The following is a 26,688-nucleotide window of genomic DNA, read 5'->3' on the forward strand; positions in this document are numbered from 1 at the left end:
ATGATATAAATAGCACAAAAGAGCCCACGGGCAAGAAAAAAAGTAGAAAATAGTGCGAAAACAAGTTGTGGGTCAAATGACCCCCAGCCGTCCTTCTAGGTATAATGTCATTAAAATTAAAAACAAAACGTTTTAGTTGAATTTACACTAATTTATCAAAATATAGGCCAGAATAAAGAAACCCAAAAAGTTTCAAAATTAAAAAAAATATTTTAATGAGAGAAAAATTTATTTTAATATGTATTAAAAATGGGTGCAAATTACCCCTACCATCCTTCTTGCGTTAAATTAATTCCATTCATCAACCGGTATAACATTGGATGATATGGTCTTGCACCATTAGCACTGTATTTCTCTGAATTCCAGTATCCAATGGCCCCCAAGTTATTTCAACTATCAGGTAACATAATGCAATTATTTGTGATCAATTTACCCAGATAAATGATCATGATGGAATGAGGACTTTATGCCATGTATGAATGGAATTAGGGCACTGCAATTTTTTGATGTCCTTTTAAGATTTACTTAATTCTAGCTGCATTTATCTATATGATTTTGCATTGGTGCCCCACATGTAATTTGCAAAGTCTCTTATTTCTCAGATGTGAATACATTCCTATGTGTAAAATGAGAATTCTCTGTCACGTGGGTAAAAAAAGACGTCCCGAGTTTTGTGTCTTCTTGGCGAATCCCTAGAACGCAGAGTCCTTCAGCTGTACTTTTTCCAAATACAATGTTTGCTTAATATTGCAAACATTGTCTTCTCTGTAGTCATCTCTTTTCTACACCCTAAAATTATGCCCCCAAATTTTTCTCTTCAACTTATCTTCACAAAATCATAGCCTGCAAAAAATTTGTAACTCATATCCATAATTACATACGCATCCTTTGCACAATACGTATAAATTATGAAAAAGGTGGGAATAGTGAAAGAGGTTGTCAAATGGTGGAGATGTGAAACTCAGCATTAGTTTTGGCTCAAGTAGTCACAGTCGAATGACCAGTTTTCTTGTGAATTAATTTCAGACACCAATAAAATGCCTCTTCTAAGAGAAGGGGCATTTGCAGCATAGCGATAAATTTTTATGGAAATTTGGATTATTAAATATATATTCTTATCAATATGCTCTAGAAATTTGAGTAGGGTTTGGCAAGGGAGGAGGGTTGGCTCTCCATTCGTAAAAAACAATGGCTTATAAGTATTGGATTTTGGGTTGGCAATGGTGTATTTATCAAATTTCTCCATTGAAGTGCTCCTGCTGGAATTTTCCGCAAAATAAGTAACCTGAAAAATATCCCATCCTCCTCTCTCTCCTTCTTCCGTCCCCCTCCACATGATTGGACTTAATATGTACTTGAATGTGCACTTGATGACCACATCTTATATTGAAGAGTGTTCCAAACAAATATATAGCTGAATTTATGAGGTTGGTATGTAAGAATGCTGGGCTCTCACATGAATATGCCACACTCGACTCAAGGGAAAAAGACTGACTCACTAAGCTGAGCCAGTGTTTAATATGTATTTTGAAGTGTTTTAGTACATATTTATGCTTAGCTTTCATGAAGCATACTATGCTATTTTTTTTTAAACTTGGTAAGAATATAAGATCAGTGATGGATCCAGGCTAGGGAAAATGAGGAGGTTAGGTGGGGGAAACTGGGGGGGGGGGGGGCGTTACCTCCCAGCATTAGTGGGGGTCTGAAAGGTTACAAAAGCTGAGAATTTCAAGCCTTGTAATGCTTTAAGGTTATCTCATTACTAATTTTCCAGAGAATTAAGTTTTTAAAACAAATATTTACTGAAAATTTCCATTTCCTCTGGTGCTAATTAGATATCCCAGGGGGGAGAGAAGGCTTGCCAAAGAAAGGTATAGCCCTCCCTGCCCCTCTCTGGATCCGCCACTGCATAAGATTATGGATTTTTGATAGGTCTATGAAATATCATTTGGGCAGATTAACATTGGTAATATTTGAAGTAAAATAGAGAAATATAGGACTGCATTGCTAACAGCTGAAATGTTGATTTATCTTTGCAAGGAGAGTTTTCACTTATGAAAATTTTGATCAGATACTTCTTTTATCGTCTTAATGTATAAGGCTGGTCTAGCAAGGTTGTCTAATCGGCAATGTCAAAGGGCTCTGGTCCCAAGACAGATTATGAGGCCTCTTAAGGGCCAATTTTGTATTTAGGCTTAAATTTAAAATATAATTCTATAGACATTGTGCCATAAAACTGTCTTCATTAGTATTTACTAATGGGAAGTATATATTTAATATGTATTCCAATTAATTAAAATTATTTCTTGCTTACCCATTCCAGTATAAAGAAACAGATGATGTAATAGGCATTTGATTAATGAAAAATATTTATGAATTCAGAAGAAAACTTTGATTCACACAGCAGAAATTTGAGGAGAATAAGGAAATTATTTTATAAATATGCCTGATAAGCAAGTTTTCAATCGCCTGGTGAAGTGTTGGTGGAACAACTTAATTTGAGATTGCTATCATTTGTGACACTTACGGATTGCTAAATTCAACTAATATAATTTGATCAGACAAATAAGCCATAAATAAGATAAATAATATCACATGCTCCACAGTTTTAACAGTAAACAGCGTCAATGATAGAGCAATTGGACAGATGGTTGATAGCTATCATTTTATGACATCTAAGTATGATTCCGGGGCCAACATTAATCAGACATACATCTGAATCATCAGTTTTGTTCTGGAGTTATTATCAGTAGAAAATTATTTCTTATGGAATTGGTTCCTCAAGTTTTTCTTTTGCTGATTAAATTTACTGTAGGTCAATCATAAGCATTTGATGATAGCTGCTCTCTGTGAGAAGTAACACCCTACTCTCTTTAAAAGTGTTTTCGGTGACAGTGAAAATATCCCTTAAATTTTTTAAATATAGTTTTCCATATATAATACAGTTTTCTGAGGTCCTCCTTTACTGGTACATGCTATGCTTCTGAAATCTATCTGCAGATATTCAGGGCAGCCAAAGGATGTCTAGCAGGTTTTTTTGGTACATACCTGTTGGCCAACAGTCTTCTCACGTCTCTATCCGAACTGTCATGAATTCTTGTACAACTATTTTACAGTCTATGATGTTATCATTGCATTTTTTAGAATGAAAAAATAAATTCATTGCTCACTTATGAAGCAGAGCCAATAAAACACATGGCATGTACCATAAATAGAGTTGTTGAAAGGTGTAGTCAGAACCTGGGCAGGAAGTTTTGCTCTTCACACTTAGTGAGAGAGACAGCTTTCATTGCACACTTGCAGAAATAGGAACTAGTGGATTTGAGTTCATGCCTCTTTTAATGTAAGTACACTACTTCCCTGCGGGGGTCAAGTCAGTAAGGGCAGGTTCTTGACTACTGGTGTGGTACTCATATTCACATCCTGGTGGCTCTCCTATGTCTTTTAATTTCACCAGTTTGTAAAACATGTTTAAAAATATGTAATTGTTGTATGTCTAAAAGCCATTTGTCTATATACATATCAGACCTCAAAGGCATTATTGCTGAGAGGTATTGCATACCTCCAAGGCACGCCATAAAGAAATGAATCCCCCTTCCTCAAAATAAATGATGTTGATCAGCCCCTACCTTGAGGGCAATCATTGGCTGCCCTCTGCGTATAGGATATTATACTAGACCCAATAAATTTGAGCAAAAAGTTGATTTTTCTAACTTACCTAAATCAGCCTTACTGCTGTGGTAAAAGGATGCATGGATTATGAATACTTGTAGCTACCTTCATACGGAATGTATCCTGGAATGGCAGAATCAGAGGTAAAAATTCGATTTTTTTCTCTCTCTGGACTCTGATAGTCAGATAGCCATCTATTAAGATTTTAGATCAAATTTGTTTTCTGAGATATAATGCTATAAGTAATGATTTTGAAGTGAGAGATAAATCATAATTATTCATGTCCAACAAGAATTTTGAGATAAGCTACACCTTCATTCATGATGAGTGGCTTAGGGAAAGTACATGAAAATCCCTCTCAAATGGCTGTAACTGTTCTTTCACTCAATTGTGAAAAATTACTCTAGCCTTAAATGACCATCATCAGTGACAATATAAATGGATGGCATTGAAGCCTTTTATTGTTAATGAAATAAAAAAATGATGTATTCCACCAATTTATTTTTAGGTATGACTAGTTTTGACACAGGATAATGCTGCTGCATTGAAACTAGTCATACCTAAAAATAAATTGCTGGAATGCAGAAAAGTTTTGTCATTTCATTAACAATAAAATAAACTTCCACAAAGTTAAGCCTGAGATGATAAAGATAATTTTGGAAGCATTTCTTACGACTCCCTGCTCCCAGTAGGGTCCCATTTTGCTATTGTACTAATTTGATGACTGAGGAACACCTCTGTCAGGTTAGTCCAGAAAAGTTATTGATAGAAATTTTTAATTTCTGCTGTTTCCATTTCTTTGGATGGTGTGAGTGGGTGTCAGAGGGCCCTCCACCTATTGAAGTTGCTCTAGGGCCTCCTCCCACCTAATCCTGGCCCTCTGGTGGTAACAGCAATCACTGCAATCACAGGCAAGTATCGTTTCACATAGATAGTGGCTGTGATGACAAATTTTGATTTCAACAGCTTATTTACATTATTATTTCACTCAAGCACTCACATCTCTTGAACCTTTCCTCAGTAGCAAGTTTCTTTTATGACCCAATTCTTTGTGGATTTCATTTGTTGAAAGCCTTTGAGGAATGATCCTTCATGCAAGTGATGTTTGGCTGTTTTTGTAAGAAAAAAATTTGATTGGACTTTGGCAAAGATAATAGTGGTACCACCTCAATATTTAAGAACTAATGCTATTGGGAGGGACTTTATTTGACGGAAAAAATAATGAGTACAAAGATGGCGTGAACATGATACGTTTTTCCCGATGATACGAATATATCATGGCAGTTAGCTGATAGAGATATTTACTTTAATTATGTTAGCCATAGATCAAAGGGTTATCCAAAACACCTACAGAAGGAGTGCTGAGATCTCAGTCTTGAGAATGATATACCATCATGTATAGGGAAAATGGATTAATTTAGTCCAACATTTTTCTGCACATATACCCGCGGAGCACCGGCATTGTGTTTTCTTTGATTCTTTGTTCAATAAGTTCGAATTGGACAAGCATCAATGATAATGAACTTTGGCAAAACCTTTATTGTTTTAGTTTATAAACATCACTAATTTAATTTATGAAGTATTAATAGATTACAATAAATATTTTATTTATTAAATGACAACTTCCATTATCTATTTGGGGAAAACTTTTTTAAAAATTTGTCAGAAATTTGTTTTAAACTGCTACTAAACAATTCAGCATGGAATACAGAGACATCTTTAAATAGAAAGCCTGTGAATAAAAGACAATACATATGTACTTTGAGGATTACTATAGCAGATTACACAACAGTTGGATGAAATGATGAGTGTAGGAAAAAAAACCTGCATAAGAATAAAAATGTAACCCTTCAGAGCCCTTCAGAACTAACTGCAACTATCAATTTGCTGATTGTTGGTAAAGTATTTATTCTTTCAACCTATATTTGAAAATCACCTGTTAATAAAAAATGCTTGTCTAAATTTCACTGATTTTGCAATCATAATCAGGTTTAATGACATGCGGCACAGTCATTGAATTTAACTTTTGCAAAAGATGGAGATGGATTCGAGCAAGTTCACTTGAAAATCAAATCCTTTTTTGAAAACTATAATTATTTGTAGCCTTTTAGTTATTAAAACTGTTTTTATCACACATTGCAAGGTCAAATGAGTAACTTGAATTCATATTGATTTAGTGCGTGTTTCAGAAAAAAATATGGTGTTGACTCATATTTTAATGAGGGTTTGATCATGCCCATGGGTTTTAATTGGAACTGGGTCATTGCAAGTAGTGTGTGCATATTAAATTGCCTCTATTACACTCATCTTAGTGATCATAAATTTTTTACATGTAACCTTATGGTAGTAGAGAAAAAAAGTTTTTTTGAAGGGAAATTCTGAAAAGACAAGTCCCAAAAAGTCAGTGAGAACTGATATAAGGGCATGATTGATAGAGCAATAAGATCAAGTGCGGTAGCAAGATCACTTTCATAACAAAGAATATGGATTGATGCATAGTTGCTAGAAGTTTGTTGAGCCTATTTCAGCTCACAAAACTTTTTTCGTGGCTGGAATTGGAAGTAAGTGTTACAGATAGGCAAATTGCTGTCACTTTTGTGTAAACAATTCAGAATGTTGCTAATTTAGATGGAAAAAAGAAATTTTTAGCGAAAATTCTCCCTGAAGTTTAATAACTTTATAGAAAAAAAACATATACATAGAGGCCATGGTCACCAAAAAATTATGGAAATGAATGTTGAGGAAAGCTTGTGGAAAAGCAGGAACAGGAAGATGTTATTCAAAGACTACCTATTGAAGAATTTATTGAAAAAATGGGACTAAGCATGATGTAATATGGAAACCAATTCCTTGCTGTTTCACTCTAATATGAACGATACATCTTTTTAAAGGGCTCAATTAGTATCCTCACTCAATGCTAGAGACAAGGGCAGAGTAAAAACATGAAAGTGTTGTGATAAATATTTTTATGGATAAATACGAAAGCTCATCTCTCGTTATCAATGCATTGTAGCAACTGATGCTAAATTGATAAGAGGAGCCATTACCATTTTCATCACCACATATATTCAGCAGAATTATGTGGATAAATTTAGGTTGAAGTATCTTTCATATATGCTGCAACTGGAGGCCTAGTCCTCTTAGTCTGCTCTAATCACAGTAACTTATATTTTGCCCTTATGACATGATTGTCAATTCTTAAAAGTAGGCTATTTGTTGAATAGGTAGCAATTTGTTCACTTTTAGCGCAAGCACATAAAAAAAGTGAATTTGTAATGCTTGTGGTTATATAGAAAATGCCATTCTACAGATGCCATCACCATTATTTATGTTTGTGAGGAGTTTATAACATCCTGTCAGAGTTATGAGTAAACTGCATGAGTTCTTATTGCTCATTTCCAAATAAATTGCAGGTGCTGGGAGGGTATTTACTTAGTTACTTCTAAACTTTTTACCTTGCCATAAATATTTATGCCTTGCACCCCGCCCATAGTGATATTAGGAATAGTTGAAAAAAGCTATCAATCACTTTCTCCTTTGCTACTATTTTCATTCACTATCTTTTATTTTTGTAGATATTCATATACTAGTAGTACATATATGTGATGACATGATATGATGAGTAAAAGAGCCATGATATGTGGTTTTTAATAGCATCTCTGTAATTTTCACAATTATTAATAATTTTACAGTCAAAATACAGTCATGCCTCTATCAGCACAAGACATGTGTATCAATAAGGCAATATCCATTTCAAAAAAGACCTTGAAGCATGGTTTCTTTTGCAAGAATGAGAAACAGGTAGTTATTCTTTCATTTACCCAGGATATTGACGTAAAATATAGATATGTACATATTTACATTTCTCTGAAGCCCCTCCACTAAAATTCATGTGAGAATTTTAGTTTTGGATAGAAAATTACAATTAAAAGCATAAAATAAAATCAAGTTAAATAATACTTAAAACTCTAGAGCTCAATTTTACCTCTTGGTGGCTTTTTGTGCGGTCTTCTTGAGTTGGACCACAATCCATCTAAAATATTCAGTGCTGAAAGGGTCAGTGGTGGATCCAGGGCTGTAAAAAAAAGAGGGGGGTTTGCTAATGGTATAATCCTGCCACTGCAGCGTTATTTTGGGGGGTTTGGAAGGCACGGAAAACCATTCCTATGGGGTAGGTTTTATATTTCAATGGCTTGGTGGCAATTGTAAACTCTTCCCACTCTCTCTGTATCTACCACTGGGAAGCATTACCTATCACCTCTGACTTTTTGAATTTTGTAATGAAGTACAATGCATTGAAGCATTATAAATGGAAAAATTACCAATCTGAAGAGAGAAAAATCAATTTACCTGCACTGATGAAATCATGAAAGTAGCCACCAACTGAAAAAGGAATTTTCTTTAGGGAGATGATGCATAAAAATTAGGCAAAAGATTATCTGCGACCTACTTGGAAAATAGAAGAATGCTTTCTTTTATCAAAATGGTATTAGCTGGAAAGGTAGGTAACACATAAGGGACATTTTTTATGTCATCCATATATTTTTGCATTAGCTATCTAATGACCAGGCACTAAGACCCAGGGCAATTAACGGGAATTGAGGCAAGAGGTAAAAAAGTGACATACTTTTGGATATTCTGATCATATTCCTTACTTGTTACATCCATTTTGATTTGATACATTGGCTGATGACTTGTGATTCAACTCTCAGAATGCCAGGAAGTGCAATCAAGCTCTTTCAGCCTTTTGCTGCAGGCAACGGGAAGTGGTATTGCCCTCCACCTTATTTTAAAATGATCTTTATGTCATGTTTGAAAAAATAATGCCATGTACTAATTAATGATACAATGTGTGAAAGATGACAATAGATGTAATGAATAATTTTGAGAAAAAATGTAACTACTTTTTCCTAATTCGCCAACTACCACATTGTCAAAAATTCTTGGGAAATTTTTGTTTGGTTCTTAAAAATTTGACAAGCACCTGATAAGTTAAGATTTGGTGATGAATCCAACTTGGCATTCTCTCGGTGAGGCATGGCTGTAAACCATGTTTGAAGCATGAGGTTTATTTTTCTATTTTTTCATCAATATTTTATCAAAATTTCATTAATTTGAATGTTATTCTTGCATTGTGCTGACTAGTCCAGATTATGAAAAGACTCCGTGGGTTTTTGGTATTTGAAGAAATAATTATAAAGTGTTCAATTTTTAAGCAAAATGTTAATGGTTATGGTCTATTTCACATATGCTTTTAGAACTCTTATGGTATTGAACTTGAATAAATGCAATTTTTTCACGACTTTCCTCTTCGTACAAAAACTTTCGCATTTTACAATATTTTTATGCTTTTATGGCTGATTTATTACATTCAAAATCATAATGACTTGTTGCTTCATATTTTTCTGCTGTCCAAATATCTACCTAATTAGTTGGAATTTCATAGGTAATTAAAATATGTGAACGAAGTGCTAAAATATTTTTTCTGAATACTACATATATGTTTTTAACATTTACATCTTTTAGGACTCTTTCAGATTGATTTTAGTCCAAAGGCCTATGTAGGCATTGACTGCTTCCTCATCAATCTCTCTTGCATGCATAAAAATTATCGGTCCCAATTGCCATCATCGTCAAGCTTGGCTAGGCTATAAATGTAGACAGTACTTAAAGTAGATTATAATCAGTCTTCATAAAGTGATCTTAGATAATTCTGCATACAGGTCAGGAGAAGTCATTGCTTAGATGGGGAGGCTCACTGAGGGAATTGCAAATTTAGTAGTTTTTCAGGCTACCCTTTTAATGATATTTCCATATACCCTGATTTTCCACAACAAGGTTCTCTTTGTCCTCAGAATGGAAGATAAAAGGCAAGTCCCCTTAGGATGCATCGGTAGGTATGAATAACTAAAGAATCTTATCTACTCTTTTATCAATTTGCTGAATTTATTTCCTCTTTGCCTTCATGGAAATCCATAGCTTATACTTGTCCCAAAACTTTCTTTCGTTCATATATTAATTTATGTCGAAAAATGCAACTTCAAATGAAATATCTTTTCTCAATTTTTGAATAAGCATATTTTTAGGATGTAACCCTTTTGTGCTATAGCCCTGCAGAGGTAAATGGTTTCCTGGTCATGTGCACCTTAGGAGCATTTTAACCCGGGAGAGGGTGCACGGCAAAGTATAATGTTAGAAGGCACGTGGGGAGTCATCGACCCCCCAAAGAAAATTTTTTTTCTCATTCCTTGGAATGATATAGTTATGTCGTGTTCTTTTTTAAATAGGTCCTTCAAATGAAATTGATACCAATTATTTAATTAATACTATTACCATTAAAATTGATAATGGGAGAAAAATAGTCAACTGAAGATTTCTATGAAGGTCATTGGATATTCGATTTGATATTTGACGTTAACTTTACAACTTTGGGTTTCAAGGCATGAAATATCTGATTAAACATGCTGAATGTAATGTTCAAAAGGCAAAAAAAAGTAATTAGCTCTCCTGCAAGAGGAAAGCTCAGGAAAAGTCCAACGGCTCCAAAGAGGAATGTGGAAGGGTGCGTGCGGTGTGGGTGACACCTAAAGACACTTAACCTTTCCGTGTGGACGTTTCCTGACCTGGGAGACGACGGGCGTATATGTACGTGTAAGATTTTCCCAGCCAGGATAACGAAAGCCGTATATATACGTTTTCTAGCTCTCTCCCTTTTAGGACGGTCGTGGGTTTATGTCGTCTTTGTCTCGGGACCCAACTCTTCGGGGTTTAGGATAAACCCTCGGAATCCGGGAGCAGGTACCCGGACCCTTCGTCTTTTATAACCCCTCTCAGCGGTAAGGGACAGCAGTTATACAATTGTTTACACTGTCAATTTTCGAAATAAATATTTGTTCATTTCTCAAGAAATATAAACTAAGAATTGAATTGTTTGTCTTTTGAGCAGCGTTTACCATTTTTAAACAAAATTCTAGAATAAATATTAACTTATATCTCGAATCCAGTGTAATTATCATATTACGATTGATAATGCTTACCCGAAATTGTTTTTAAATATTTTTTTGCGTTATCACTCGCACAATGAGAACGTCAAACGTCTGAACCCAAGAACGACTAAGACAGAAGTGAAGGGAAATTTATAATAAAAAAAAAATTGTGGGTATGTGAACGACAATGAACTTTACCCATTCTGAGAAATACGTTTCTATACTGATGGGTAGAATTCCAGAGAAGGTCTTCATGAGTTATTTCGGCCCGTGATGGAGCGTATTTTCCAAACAAAATGAGGGATTTAAAAAATTCCGAGAAAGAACATAATTATACTGATGGATGCAATTCCAGAGAAGCTCCACAGGTGTTCTGAATGTCCGTGTGGAGCGTACTTTCCAAGGGATACCAAGGTTGCCCTGTGACAGACAAAGAGCTTTTCTTGCGAGGATTTTTTTTACCTCGAGTAATGCATTTCGGAGAAATAGTTAATGAGATTTTTGGAAGGGTTTGAATTTGATAAGAAAAATTTTAGGAGCATATATTTGGCATTGAAATGATTGATGCACTAAATACGTTAAAATTGACATTAGAACTTCGTTTAAAATTTGACAATGCTCAGAAAAAAATTAGGAATTCAATTCAAAGTCTGCAATTTACGTGGAAGCAACAATTATCAATTTGATAAATACATATAGGCAATCTATAAGTTGACTGCGAACCAATGCCGCAGGTATGGTCGTAAACCCGGAAAGGAGGGAGAACATCAACCCTCGAAGTCCGAGATAATGCGGAGTCCCCGCTGCGAGGGGGCGAAAGGTGGGTTGGAGCTCAGAGGGTGTAATAATCCGCTAGACCCTTCTTAACAAATGCCCTCCAAAAATGCTCCGTACCACAAGAAAGAAGAGTCTTTTGGGGCTCAGTACAGCAGTCATGCTAAGACGAAACCTCCGCCGTCTCGAAAGGGTTAAACTTGCTCCAATCCTGAAGGGGACTGAAAATTGTATGGGATATTGGCAATATTTTGTCAAAACATATGAGGCTTGAAGGTATAAGAACTAACAACTCTGTAGATACAATGATGGACATACAGTATGTCAAAGAAGAACCATGAGGTGTCATTTACATCCTGCACGCCCTTTCTTGGGTCAATTCTCTGTACTGCGCTTTCTAGGGGAAGAGAATCATGCAGGGATACCCATGTCTTGTTCTCATGACCCAATTTGTGGGATGACAGGCACATCCCACTTCCATTAGCCTTGACCCTTGAGGGCAATGGTACTGCAGTAGATGATAAAAGCCAGAAATCAGAAGGTAAAAATGTGGCCCGACCGGGACCAAGCCTCATTTTTACCCTCTGATTTCAGGCTATTTCCATCAACCACTGCACAATTGCTCTCATCTTTTTTCTGTTATGAGTTCCTAACCTTCTCTTTTCCCTTCTACAAATAAACATTAATATATATTTGCATTGATGGCAATAGTGTACGAATTTATGAGGTAGTGTATTGATAAATAATTATTATACACGTACGTGAACCTAAAAATGTCTTGTAATAACCAAAGCACTGATAATTATTTAGAATATTTTGCATACTTGGCCACTGCATCAGCAATATTATTGAAAAGCTTTTGGTATTTTATGCTCTCCCATACTTTTTCAGAGAAAAAGTAAAAGTGATAAGTATGTATTATGGGAAATGGGTCGAAAGGTCAAGTAAGGTCCCAAAGAGAGGGCCTAATATTTCATTAAGTTGGATTTTGTGAGGGGTGGTAACATTCCTGAGTTTATCTCTTGACACCTATTCGTTGGTTTGGTTGGTTTGTGTAGGAAAATCTGTGTTGGCCATGGTAGCACAAAAGGGCTAAGCATTGACCTCATAATATGTTTTTGCATTAAAATAACCTGTGCAAAGCAGTGATAAAAATTTGGAATATTTTACACAGTTGGTAATAATGTGGAGCAGGTTTTGATACTCTATCATCTTCCATACCCCAGAAGTGTAGAAAAAATTACAATTTTCTTTGTTCTAAAATCTCCACCATATTCATTCTTTACCTCCAAAATTTCCCATGCCACTTCATGGTTGACTCTTCATAATTTTGATTTTTTTGCTAATCTCTGGTAAAAAGTCCATTTATGACACTATAGTACTGCTCTCAATCTTCTTTGTAGTCCACACTTCAAATCCATTCAGAATTAGAAAATTGACCTGTTGCGTAGTGGACAGAGATTTTTTTGTCGATAATGATTCAACTATTCCATGCATTTTAGGATGCATGCTCTTTGAAAATTAGGAATATTTTGATACAGAGAGAAATATAGAGTCACACTTGACTAAATACATAGTCATACATTTCATCTTTGCCAATCTGAACAACAAGTTTAATAAATTTGATCTCACTATTTACCACTCATAAGTTTAATATCCTTGTTTTAGGTATTTAGAGACCCCTTGCTATTGACTATACCCTTACCAGAATGTCTTCCTCACGAATCGTTAATGACTATCTCTTATGCATGAGATGGTTAAAGTTAGAATTACTGTTTTAAATGTGAGTTTCAAAGGTGGCGGTCAACGCTTTAGGATATTTTTTTTAATAAAGGGATATTGATGGATTAAGAAGTAAGTGTAGAAAGGGTGCTGGAAACTATGCGGAAGGGAAACTGGGCAAAAGTTCGGCCACTTTAGAGGAATTAGAAATCTTGTGCTACAGGGAGGACTTAGTCACTGAAAATCTGTACCCCACCCACTCACACCTTCTCCACTTCCTCAATTGCACACCTGGCCCACACTCATGATGCACTCCTAACCCTCTGAGGCAATGACAAGCAATGGAAATACCAAAGGGGATCCAGGATTTCTTTCTGGGGGGGCACAAGCAAGGCCGTATCCAGGATTTTGTTTTGGGGGGGGCACAAGGATACCCCGTAATACAAAATGAACGCAATGATAATGGGATAGTATTAAAAATCTTGCATATTTTTTAAGGGTCTGGGGGGGGGCACGTGCCCCCGTGCCCCCCCTCACCCTAGTTCCGCCTATGATCCTCCCTTCTAACTTTCTCTTGCCTGCCCCTCCTCAACCAACATTGAGTACCTACTTAAGACCACCTGGATGATGTTAAATTACCTGATGATACTACATTATTGTGAAACATGTCTCATGCATTAAATTATTTATGAGGCATTGTAGTGTTTCATTTGTTCTATCTCCGAAATGGAAAAATTCCACAGCGTAACTCCAAATACTCTTTCTCTCAAATACTGCTCCTGTAAAATTCACTGCATAATTGCTGCCACCAAGAAAATTTTATAACTAAAAGGTAGATTGAAGGATTATGTGAAAAAATAGATGCAGGGACTCTTTGAGTTTATTTGAAAATTCCACGGAGAAAAATTCATTCGTCTTGACTGAGATACGAACCTGGATACCTCCATTTCCAGTCAAGTGCTTTAGCCATTTAAGCTACCTAAGTGTCATTACCCTCTTCAGAAATTATGATTACCAGACAAGATGATCTGGTCTACTGAGCATACTATGCGAATATCCAATTTGTGCACATTGCGCAACAGCTGGAGAGCAAAGCCCAAACTTTGAACACAAGAGGTGTTCGCTCTTGACTCAATAAAGGACACTCTTGAGCACTAGAGGTGCTCACCTTTGATCCCAGCCAAGGCGAATGATTTTATCTTTGTGGAACTTTTGCACAATTTGCGCATTGCAGGTGACTCCGTAAAGTTATCACCGTGGATAGCCCCAGTATACTTTAATTAGCCTATGAATTTAATTTTTTATTTCTATGCTGTTGAGAATACCACATATATTTTACGTGGATCCTGCATTGCAAGTGATAAGAATTTTTCAGCTAGCACTATATGCAGATCCAATCCAAGGAATAATGGACATCATGTCATCAATACCAGCTAATTACATACATATAACATGATTTTTTCACTGTAAATTTCTACCTGTAAAGAGATAGGCCTTCATAAACAACTAACCTTTTGTGAGGATTGTTAAGTGTTTGCATCAATTCCTTCTCACAAGTCTGTGGACCTTGTTTTGAGGCAATGCGCATGTTTTGGCAATGTTTACAGTATAATCCCCAGTTTCATAATGTACATAGTTGAAGGCAATCCACATTGGTTTCATTATCAGGCTTGAAGGAATTGCTGTATATTGAGAGATGGGAATACTCTCAGTAAAAATTTGGTTTATGCCTTCAAAATAACTATGTAGTGTCCATAGAATTATGCAACATAGGATACATATATTTTAGAATGCCTAATATTTCACGAAATATATAAAAATTTCAATGCATTTTGGGATGTATTTTTTTTGGAGATGAGAAATATTTTGATGAATAGCGTGATAGTTGACTAAAAAGTTGTATCTTTCACCCTTGCCAACCTAAACAACCAGATAGATAAAAAATTTGATCTCTCAATACTATCACTCATCAAATTAATATGTATCCTTGTTTAGGGTATGGAGATCCCTGTTATTGGCATCAACCTTAACAAAACGGCTTCGTTATGAATCACTAATGATTCTCTCTTATGTATCAGGTAGATTAAACTTTGAACTACTGCATTAAATGGGAGTTTTAAAGGTGATGGTCACCTGGTTCTTAATACTGGATTGGATTTCTTATTGATATATGTGTTATAAAACTTCATTTTTAAACATTTTAGGGTAGCTCTTATGTCATTTATAACCAATAAATTTTAGGATACATGTGTGCTTTGATTTTTCATTGAATTAACCAGTACACCATTTTGATTTTATCAGAATATTCCGAGGACATCTATCCCTATGCCACTTTTGAATTGAATGAGCCAGCTGTTGAATCTCGTTGTACGTCTGCTGCACCCCTGCAAACTTTTGTTTACCATGACCCACACCTTACAGCTTCTGAAACTCTTCAAGTGCGAGAGGTATGCAATTTTTCTTGATTTCTCTTTTTAACTTGCAATAGTCTTATTGAATAGTGCTAATCTATCCTTGGGCAGAGTTTTAGGGGAGTCCAGGGGGAGCCTAACCCCCGAACTTATATGGTAATTTGTTTGAAAAAAGTACGAAAACTGTAGATATACCAAAAAATTTTAGTCTTAGGTAGCCCTTAGATAGTCCTTAAAATGCTGTTTTTGAAGGCTAATTAGAACAAATTTTCCAGAGGAGGACCCTGGGGACCCCCCCATTTCACGGGGGGGTACTCGATTGCCCCTAAACCTCTAGCTGGATCGCTGGTCCCCCAGCGTACAACTCTAAATTCTGCCCATGAATCTATCCTCTTTTTTATTGTATTTTAATATTCAGGAATGATTAAATTTGAAACATTTTAATGTGGTGATCATTTTAACCATTTATAGATTGTTGATGGAATAAGCAACCACTAATATATTCAGGCCAGTTTTAGCAATGTCTTAGAGTGGCACTTTGGCTGCCTACAATGTCATATCTCTTTTAAAATGCATCCTCCAGGGTTTCATAATTAAAGTAGTTTGTTTGAATGAATTTTTAAACATGTGAATGATAAATATCTTTTGCTTTTCAAATAAAATGTGACTTTCAAAGGACACCTTTATGTCAATTAATATTTCTAATCAATTTAAATGTTTGAAACAGACAATAATCCCACGTCTTCTGTATCAGTACCGTGATGATGGTGATACATCTTCTTAACATACCTTCAGCTTAGCATGACGATGTCACCATCATCAAGATGCTGAAACTGAGGGAATCCAGAATTTGGCCCAATAAATTTACTTAAGGTGGTATTCTTCCATCAGAAAATATTTAATTTACCAAAAAAGCATTGATAGATTATGCAAAAAAAGATTTCAATGCATTGATATGACATTTATTTTTTAGGTTAATTGGAGATTAATTGGTGTAATTTTTATTTCTTATCTTTCCAAATAATAATTGCCTGTGTTGGGAATCATTCATTAAATGTGATGGGACATAAAGTTCTGATATGTTCTATGAATTTTTGATACTCTTTAGACCCACAATTAAGTTTTTAGCTGGTCAGAATATTACCATGATAAGATTGAATGAGCTGAGGAATGAGAGGAATTGAGAGTCAGCGTTACAAAATATCCCACATTGAGTTGACTTACCTTGAAGTCTGTGGTAATAGAAAGGCCACTAAAGAAAGGAAAATCCTGGAGGAAATTAGGGTGAGAGTAGACGGCTGATGTACATACAGTAGACTTCCGATTATCAGGCTGCGGTATATCTGTGTTGCGGATTATCCGTGCATGATTTTCACTCTCGCTCAATATTTTCCGCAATCATTATAAAAAAAATAAATCTGACGCAAAATCACCCAAATTACTGCATTGAATGCTAGGATACACCGGGCTTATTATTACCATTAGAATCGCCATCGTAAAACGGAAGCGATCGGGCACTAGCAGTATTTACTGTTTTCCAAGCCTCGCAGTGCGCGATCGCACTCAGTGATCACAGATACACGAGATACCAGAGGTGAAAAAAGTTCGCATGGTGCTCGCACTGGAAAGAAAAAAAAATTCCCCAGCAAGGCTCCGAAGGGAAAGGGATAATGCAGCACAGGGATGCCGACTTCCAAAAAATATTGGGGGGGCCCAAACCGGGGATCTTGCCCCGGGAAGTTTTATAAGTAGTGAGTTTTAAGTTTTTTAAGCATTTTAGAAGAGTCATATGATCAACATTATAGCCCTGATTACTCGAATCTCGATATCTGGACACTCCGGGGAAAATCGACAAGCCTGACACATTTTTTCCTCTCACCCATAACGAATTTTTGAGGGGGCTCGGGCCCCCTCAGGCCCCATGGAGTCGGCGCCACTGTTTATATGGAGCCGTAATGCTACGAGTGAAACCTTGTTATCGCCGCTAAAAAGATTGCGGTCTGGCAAAGAAAGCTCTCTGTGAGTCCGGGAAGCACTCTGAAATAACTAAGTGCTTAAATAATAACACATTGTTTGTTTTGCGTAAATTATGAACATAACAAGGCAGTTAAGAGAAAGTTTGGCTTAGCCGTGTTTTCCAATTATTCTTGCCGTCTCTCCCCATCTTTACCCCGGATGATCGGGAGTGTACTGTAGTTAAAAATGGATGTGATAATGATCATTCATAGGATTTTAAGTCAGTGGGAAACAAAAATTGAATTAATTTTTTTGAGTTGAATGAGACGAGATTGGACTTAAGCTAAGTAAAATGTTGTAGAACAAGATATGGCAAGAATAGAATGTTTTATAGATTGCATAAAGATGGCATGGCTTTTATAAAAACTGGAGGATTATATTAACAGTAACAATATCGCTCTGGGAATAGAAATTTATATTAGCCATATACATTACACATTAATTTAGATTTGCATGTGATTGAATTGGGTATTCCCTGTCTTTTACAGTCTGATTCTGACCACTATTCAAAGGTTAGAAGAGCAAGAGGTAAATCCAGATCTTTTAAGTCTGAGAGTGAAGAATACGACACACTGGGATCTGACAGTGATACTGAGCAAGGGACTTCAAGTCGCACTGAATCATCAAATCATCTGGATGACTCAACTGGCCCATGTAGTAAAGACAGGTCAGGATCCCAACCTCTTGAGTGCAGCCGTAGGTTTCATAGTAAGTGCTTCCATATACAATATCAGCTGAGAATATCATTACTATCTGAGCAGAAAACTAGCATTTGATTATTTTGATTTGAGTTCTTAGAATGTTGGCATTCAGCATAATTGAAGCATTTTAAGTAATGGCATATTTATTAGCTTGAATTTTATCTCTCAGTTGAATGCAATTTTATTTTTGAGAAAATCTGCTCTAACCACTAATCAGTCTAGTATGGACATTCCATTTGGGTCAATTCAAACTTTTTAGGCTTCATCATGGAGTTTTAATTTATATAATTTTGTTGTCATTATTTTGAGTGTTTTAATATTTGCACAATTAAATGAATTTGCATGATCAATTATCAGAATGTCAAATTTTTATCAATCTCACCTCTAGCTCTTTTTTGCTGCCTAGTTTTAGCATTGCATGCTTATTGCTATTAAGCAATTTCTATTTTATCATTTACATTACATATTTCAAGGGAAAGTGATGAAAGGAATTGTAATAGCTCATGAGTAAAGAACTTATTTATATTTCAGTGCTATTGGATTCTGTTCCTCATTATTTTATGTTATGCTTGTATTTTTTGATGCATTTACATGATTTCTCAGTAGTAATGCATTCCATAGGAAATATAGGGAATACTAGCTCCGATTATTGGAGAAGATAAAAATTATAGGCCTTTTCATAGACCATCATGGATTTCACAGTAGTTATTTTCTTCCTCAGTTTCGAAAATATATGTGGAGGCTTGTTTCAATGAACCAATGATTTAACCAACTGCTGCACATTATGATATATATTTTTAGATAAATAAGTAGCATTAAGAAATTTAATTTTAAGTATTATAGATTGAATAGTACCTACACCCAAAATATCTTTTTAATGATGTAATCTTTTCTTCAAGCACTAAGGTGAGCAAAACTTTTATCATTAATTACTTTTATGGGGTTTATTTATAGATAATCATGAGGACTACCTCCTGCATTATCATAAAATATGACCTTCATTGTGAATTTTATTCTTAACCCTTTCCTGCCGGTGCCTACAATTGGAAAATGCTTTCCAAGCTACGAGTAACATGGGAATATTTAAACCTCTTTACGGAACTCTTTTTTGGGGTTGAGTTACCCTAATATTTTCGTCCCTCAGAATGGGGGTGCTCATCCCTTATCCCAGTCACTGGTTACCCTCTAATCCTATTTTAGCACGAATCCACAGTCAATGTCATTACTAGTGTTTTTTCAACCAAATATTGCATTTGATTTCCAATAATTTCCTCTTCTAAATGAATTATGAACATTTTTTAAGCATTGATGAATTTAAAACGGATTTCTAGCATTAATAATGAAAAAGTTAGTGAACATAAGGTACTAAGATAACAAGTCCAGAAGTCCATTACTTTTAATGCTAAAATTTCATTAAAAAATTTATAATGCACAGAACAAAATGAAGAGTTCATATTAAAGTGTAAAAAAGTTGTAGTAGTATGCAACAAAATATATCATTAAAAAAACTATTGACAATATAACCACTTGGCAACAGATTCATGCGGTGAGTTTGATCATAAATGAGTGGGAGGGTAAGGCTTAATTGCTGAGGAGTGGCCATTAGGACTCGCTAAGCTGGGCCTTAAGGCCGTTTTACACGGTACACAGAATTGCGCAATCTGATATACGTGCGAAGGCGCAATCAAAATTGCGTCGTGTAAAGCGGTGAATTGCTAGAACACATGCGAGAATGCGTGGATGCGAGACGGCAAAATAGCCCCTGTTCTAATTTCGTTCATGCATTCGCGCAATTCCGTGCCATTTTAGAAATTAACGCAGCTCTAACCTGCACAATTCCGTGCCCCGTGTAAAACGGCCTTTAGGCCCGGCCTGAATGCATCAGACAATTGCAACCTCAGCGGTCACTTCCCTTCCCTTGCATTGGCCAGAGCTAAAATCCGGTCTTTTGTGTTGAAAAATCCGTGACAGCTATACCCGACGTCAGGTGTTCTGCATATGAAAATGCCTGTCAGCTCCACACAACATCTGGTGCGAAAGGGTTTACAGGTAGTTAACATTGAAAAATTAGATTATCTGCACATTTGAGTAGAAAATAGCTAAAATGAGGAAAATAGGGTGAAGTACCATTTTGCATGTAATTTTTTTAACATACCCATTGTACTTTTTCTGAAATTGTTTCTCATTATTGTAAATTTACTGGTATTTATTTATCAGGAGCTATGATTGCAATGGAATTGCTTTACACATTATTTTGAATGCCAAGGAAGATTTCAGAATATCAACTATTGACAGTATGCAAATCATAACAGCATTTGCCTTTGAACAAAAAATTGTAAAACTATAGTTTTACAATTTTTTGTTCAAACATATATGTCACAATTTTGCTGATCCTGACTTTTTTTAGGAATATTCAAATGGCTAAAATACCAAGAAACTGCATGCAAATTCCCCAGAGTTCAAGAAAAGATATGCCATTGAAAAATGGCTTATACAGTAAAACTTTGATTTTACGCAGTTGGAGGGACCGAAATATGGGCACTGTGTAAAATCAAAGTGTGTAAAATCAAGAGTTGGTATTGAGGAGGAGTATAGTTTTCAGGATAACACTTGCTCATTATTGCTCGGAAAATGAAGCCTAATAATCTTATTTACTCAAAACCAACACCACAGATGACGTGTTACCTTAAGAGAAACAACGTTGCATTACTGAACAGTGTTTCCCATGGTTGAACAAAATGGTTGAAATGCCAGCATTTCTGGCACTAAGATTACTTCTGTGACCCAGGAGAAATTTCGGAATGGTGATACTAAATGGTCGCAGAGAAGCTAATTTTCAAAAATATTCTCATTAAAAGCAGTTTTCAGGATATCCGTTTAACCACCTGCAGACAAACAAAGATTGGAGAAATGAGATACCTGAGGATAGTCATCCAAATTAACCCCATTAACAGGGAGCAAAATTTTGCCAGCACATCACAAAGGCTTTACACCCTGTGGGCCTGGGTTCAAGTCCTGGCAGTAGCAGAGACTTATCAGAGTTGGCCCTATCCCTACTCGAGTCTAATGTGGAGGGCACTTCCAGTGCACCACTCTGTCCATCAGATGGGAAGTTAAGTCCTGGTCCCTTTTGAGCTTATCATTACAACCTGGCTAATGCCAACATAGGGTTCCTATCATGTAGCCCTTACTTCATGGCGCTAATGACCCCAGTTGTTGGTTACCTCCAAATAGCATACCATAGATAATACGGAGTACACAGGACCCGGGATATTCGGAAATTCAGATTTTTCCGGTGCTAAGATCACTTTTTTAAGTGAGCTATTTAAATGACCGCGCAACTGCCGTCATGCCGCCCGCGATGAATAAAAAATTACTAATAGTCCTGAAAAATTTTCCTTCTTTATAATTTATATGCATTAAAAAAGCATTTCCCCATGAAATTTTAGCATTAGTAGATTGACTCTACCGGGAATAGCTTCTCTGTCGGCATTCTTCCGCGAATTCAGCGCCGGGACCTTCGACTCACAAGCCGTGTGACTCAGCTTCACGTAATATTTTGCTTCCCCATATCTGATAACAACACCGGACACTTTTTGTATTTCGATTTAATGGTACTAAGCCATTCCTGAGTTTGAAGGGACTGCCTTATCACTCACGTCTTGAATTTGACTTCAATGATTACATGACGATTGACGACACGAGTTATTCTCAGAGGGCATTAACTCCCGTTCCGTTAAAACGCTTGCCACCTAGCGGAGTTAAGCTAATAGCTATATTCAAGTTCCAACCATGGTTAATTTAATCCCTCTGACAATGAGATACAAGTTGAGTCGGTTCTGATAAGCGCGCAGCGCAAGCAATTTTCCCTCGCCTCCATTTGTCCCGCAGATGTGGGGTTAGCCTGGGAATGAGACAATGCATGCTGCTTTTACCATCGTGTTGAATCACCATCGACTTACGTCCATACTAGAAGTACGACTATCCTTTTTGGATCACCTTGGAAGCCAAAATTTTGGCACGGGAGTATTTTTAACGACTCATTTCGCCGTTATATTTCGCTGGGGCGACGGAAAACACAGCGTTGGCAAAATTCTGGAAAGCCTTGCGTTACGGATAGATATTCCGTAGCTCATAATTCTGGATATAAACAGCGTCGATCAATAAGTCGAATAATAAACGAAAGGTGATAATGTTAATATCTCCAGCGATCATGTCTTAATCAAAAGTAGTTACGCATACACAGCGATTGCCGTGTGTTTTAGGTTTCGATATCCTTCTACGGTGAATTTGAACTAAGAGCGACATTCCCGTTCGTAATGGAGCCTGAAGTATTACTGAGAGGGCTCACGGGGAAGCAATAATTAGATTCGCGATGTTTTTAGTTTCACGCTCTACAGCGCGACGTCATTTCAACCGTTCCTGTATTCATTTTTGCAACCCATTGAGACGAAATAATAACCTAACTTCATATTGCTCCAGTCGGATTTTCAAAACAAGCCGAAAGACAACTGCGTAAAATCAAGATTAGCGACCTCTTAGGGGATGGGGTTATGCTGCGCAAAATCGAAAAACTGCGTAAAATCAAGAAAATATGTAAAATCGAAGTTTCACCATTGCAATTCCCTATGCTTACCGGCCGGACTTGAGTGCCGCTGCGTAAAAACGAGACTTGATGTAAAATCGAAGTGCGTAAAATCGAAGTTTTACTGTATTTTCTTAAACTTCATGCAGTCTCCATTATGCTCTTTGCTGTTTGTCTTTAGAATAATCTTGGAGAAATTTTTCAGCAGCCTATTATATGTGTTTTCATCACCTCTGCCTTATCTTCCAATGGTTTTGGTTAAAAAATTTAATTTGATTTTTACCACACCATTCACATAACATAGCTGACTTGCACTGTAGCAATGCATGTGAAGCTCTTACATTTTATGTGTATAAAGGACTGAAGCATCACTAATGGTATACAAATGCAAAGCCAAATCACATTAAGACCACGGTCTATGGCTCTCAAGATATGTGGTGGGCTACGCAGTAGGCAGGCACATAACCAGGAGGGGTTTGAGGGCTTTAGGCCCCCAAACTTTATTTCTCTGAGACAACTGCCTACCATACATCCGCTTAGGGGATAGCTAGCCCAGGTGCACTTATCTTATAACTTTCTCTCAAATAATAAAAATTATAGGCTTATCCTTTTTAGGGTCTCAGATTCGAGTTTTGTTCCAAATTGTATAATATTAACTATATGCTGCAGCCAGATCCCTGAAGCTTAATGTGTATTTTTTAAATCTTGCAGATTTCAGAATCGTGTGCCAACATAGACTATTTCTAAGCTTAATCTAATAATTATAACAAATTTCAGCCCTATTCAAGCAAAATTTATAGCTTATTTATTGAAGTTTATGATTTTCCTATGTGTGAGGATAGACAAAAATTACCAGCACAGTCAACCCACACACTACTCATGCATTTACCAAAGTATATTTCTGGCTATACATGCCTGGTGGTAGGTTATCTAAGTATGCCAACTTTTCTTTTTGCCCTCTATACATTTTGGTGTTAGAATATGCCTTGTAAATACTTATAATTTCAAGGGCTTTAGGTGCGCTACATTGGAGGAAATGTATGAGCAGGGTAGGGGAAAGGGAGAGAGATCACAAGGCAAGCAGAAGGCCAACGGGACGTACTTATGTTGAAATTGAAGTCCGTCCTGTATTGGACATATTAGATCATTAAGGAGTCTGTTACCATTTAAATGTACCTTCAGTCCCACGGAGTGCGGCGCTTTTAAAAAAGGTGGAAAAAATAAATAAATAGTATCCCCTTCCGAATTGTGACCAGAACAAGAAATCAACCAGATATAGAGAGATAGGGATGATAAGGAGTTTGGGTATGCTATTACCGTGGCTATGGAGGTGGCGGTGGTCTTGAAGAAGACACCGTGGGTCCGTCTTTCGGTGGCTGCTTTTTCCCTGTCGAGCACTCGACGAGAGCCTCACCATAACAAAAATTCCCCTGGCTTGGGGGTCAACACCGCTTTATCTATCTTTGGTCTCATTTTCCCCTGGTACTGTAAGCCTCTGTTTACCAGTCCCCTGTCCAGTACAGGGGTGGAGGATTGCACAACCCACCAAGCTGCTCTACCAGTAGATACCCTCACTCAGAGTGAGGGATGGCTTAGGAGCATTAACTATATACATATCCCCTATCACCTATCCTCTGCCAGCTCTCTCAAGGAAAGCACAACCCCCCTCCATGACCCACAGTGGTAAATATCAGAAATACCAGCAGGAATTGTAGCCATGGGCCCCAGCTCTGGCTTTTCACTTATGTGAAAAAAGAAAAAGGGTAATGAGTACTTATACATCTACGCACTACCCTGCTTGCTGACTCAATAGGTATATGGCAGAGGGTGTTAGGACACCAGCCATTAATAAAAAGGAAATGTTCAAAGTAAAGTCCGCTTATCATTTATTTTAAGTCCTTTATTACTTGGGGGAAAACAAATTCCCCTACTTATCCGTTCGCCAAAATATCTCTCCTAATTTATCATTCCTGTTCGACCTGGAAGTAAAGTGGGATTCTGATATGATATTTTCTGTGCTGCTTTGAAAAGTATCCATTTTCAATGGCTCAAGCAATCTAAGACTAGCATGCAGCCTTCTGAATCTGTAGCAACTTCCAACCTCGTTCGTTTGACATCTGTGTAATGCTCTCCCTACACTCATAGTAGTTTTTGGCTAATTACACAATAGCTTTCCTTTTTATTTTATTAAGTGCACCGATTAAGTTTTTCTGCTCACGATTTCATATGCTCGCTGCATGTTCAAGGTGTGGCTGAAAGGGTGCAAAATGGCACCTCTCTTTTACCATTTCATCCAAAAATCTGTAAGCACCACGCTCAAGGAATCCTAGCTTCTTCAGAACTTTGCCACAAACATTTGTTATCTGTGGTCTCCACAACAGCTTTGAAGTTATCATAACTCCCAGATACTTCACTTTATCTGTCACCTTTATGTACACACCATCCACAATGTTTTACATGGGATAGTTGCATGACCTTATTATTATATGCAAGAATTAAACTGCTGTGCATTTCCTCAGATCAAGTTCTAGTTCCCACTCTTGGCTCCACACATGAATGTTGTTTAAATCAAATGATAGAATTTCAAATTAAGAGTAATCCCCAATTCTATGTTAGATGACAGCATCGCCATCAAATAAAAATATTTACTTCTAATGTGGGAGCAGAGGTCATTTTTGTATGATAAAATCAACAATGAACTAAATGGGGCAAATTAGGCTACTTGCGGCGGCGTGTGGGTTGGGTGAAAGGGGAGAGGGGAATACCAGTACATCAGAGAAAACATATGTAGTAATATGAGGTAGTAGGGGAGGCAAGGTCGGAAAAGGGTTTGTTTTTTCTTTTAGGTGTGTAAGAAAGGAAAGTCTAGAAGGGGGAGTGGGAAGAGACCAATTCAGAGGTTACCTCTGTTATCTTTCTTCTTGCCCTCATCAATACCCTCAACATTGTAACTACTAAGATACATTGGAGATGGTTTCCTTATCTATCTCCCTTTAGAGTTTAGTTTTCTCATTTTCACTCCATGGTTTTCATATTTCAACTCTGACACTGAATTATACACCCCTCCATACACTTTCTTTCCCTTTGGGGCCCTTTGTCAACCTTGCCACCAAGGTGCTTGGGTAACCAGTCTACCCCAACACTTAGGGTACATTTAAATGTAACTTTTGATTTAGATGGCAGCAAAAACATTAGATGTATACAAATATCCATTTATCATGCTAAAATATAGGTAAGGTAGTATTCCTGACCTACCCTCCCACGATTTAAAAATTTCATTTTATAGTGAAAAATTAATACTGATTACCTGAGTGCCAACCATAGTCTCAATGATTTTCAGGAATGTAGAAATAATGTTGATCGCTGAAAGATGCCTTTTGAATTTTTTTTAGGGACGGTGAATTGACAGTTTTTTTTATATAGAATGCCATGTCAGGCCATGTTTTATGTAGAATGCCATAGAAAGCCATGTCAGGCCATTTAGTGTATTTTTAGGAGCAAAAGTATAAGGAATGAACTTAATAGTGGGATAAAAGTAGAGGTGCATAAGAAAAAATATTGTAACGGACATACAGCAGAATTAACACTCTTGGTGAAGAAACAGATGCCAATTCTATAGATACCAGCTGATACAATGAACCGTGGTTGCTTTTCAGGTTAAATCATAAGATACAGCAAGGTATAACTCATGCTCAAAGATAGCCATGGCTGTCATACCCTAAGTTATGAAAATTCTTACTGCTTAGCAGATATCCTCCTAAAGAAAACTCACATCTCCTTTCACTAGATAACATTAATTCGGGATCATGCCGCTTGGTCCA

General features: G+C 36.7%; 1 protein-coding gene across 1 annotated transcript in view; it reads left to right on the top strand.

Annotated features, from left to right (window-relative positions):
- LOC124170892 (Down syndrome cell adhesion molecule-like protein Dscam2) overlaps positions 1-26,688 on the top strand; it is a 507,776-nt gene that overhangs the window by 478,383 nt on the left and 2,705 nt on the right. The window contains exons 33-34 of the mRNA XM_046549919.1: positions 15,456-15,601; positions 18,070-18,248. Of these exons, the coding sequence (XP_046405875.1) occupies positions 15,456-15,601; positions 18,070-18,248 (325 nt within the window). The remainder of the gene's footprint in view (positions 1-15,455; positions 15,602-18,069; positions 18,249-26,688) is intronic.

The sequence above is a fragment of the Ischnura elegans genome, chromosome X (assembly GCF_921293095.1).
Source record: "Ischnura elegans chromosome X, ioIscEleg1.1, whole genome shotgun sequence".
NCBI lineage: Eukaryota > Metazoa > Arthropoda > Insecta > Odonata > Coenagrionidae > Ischnura > Ischnura elegans.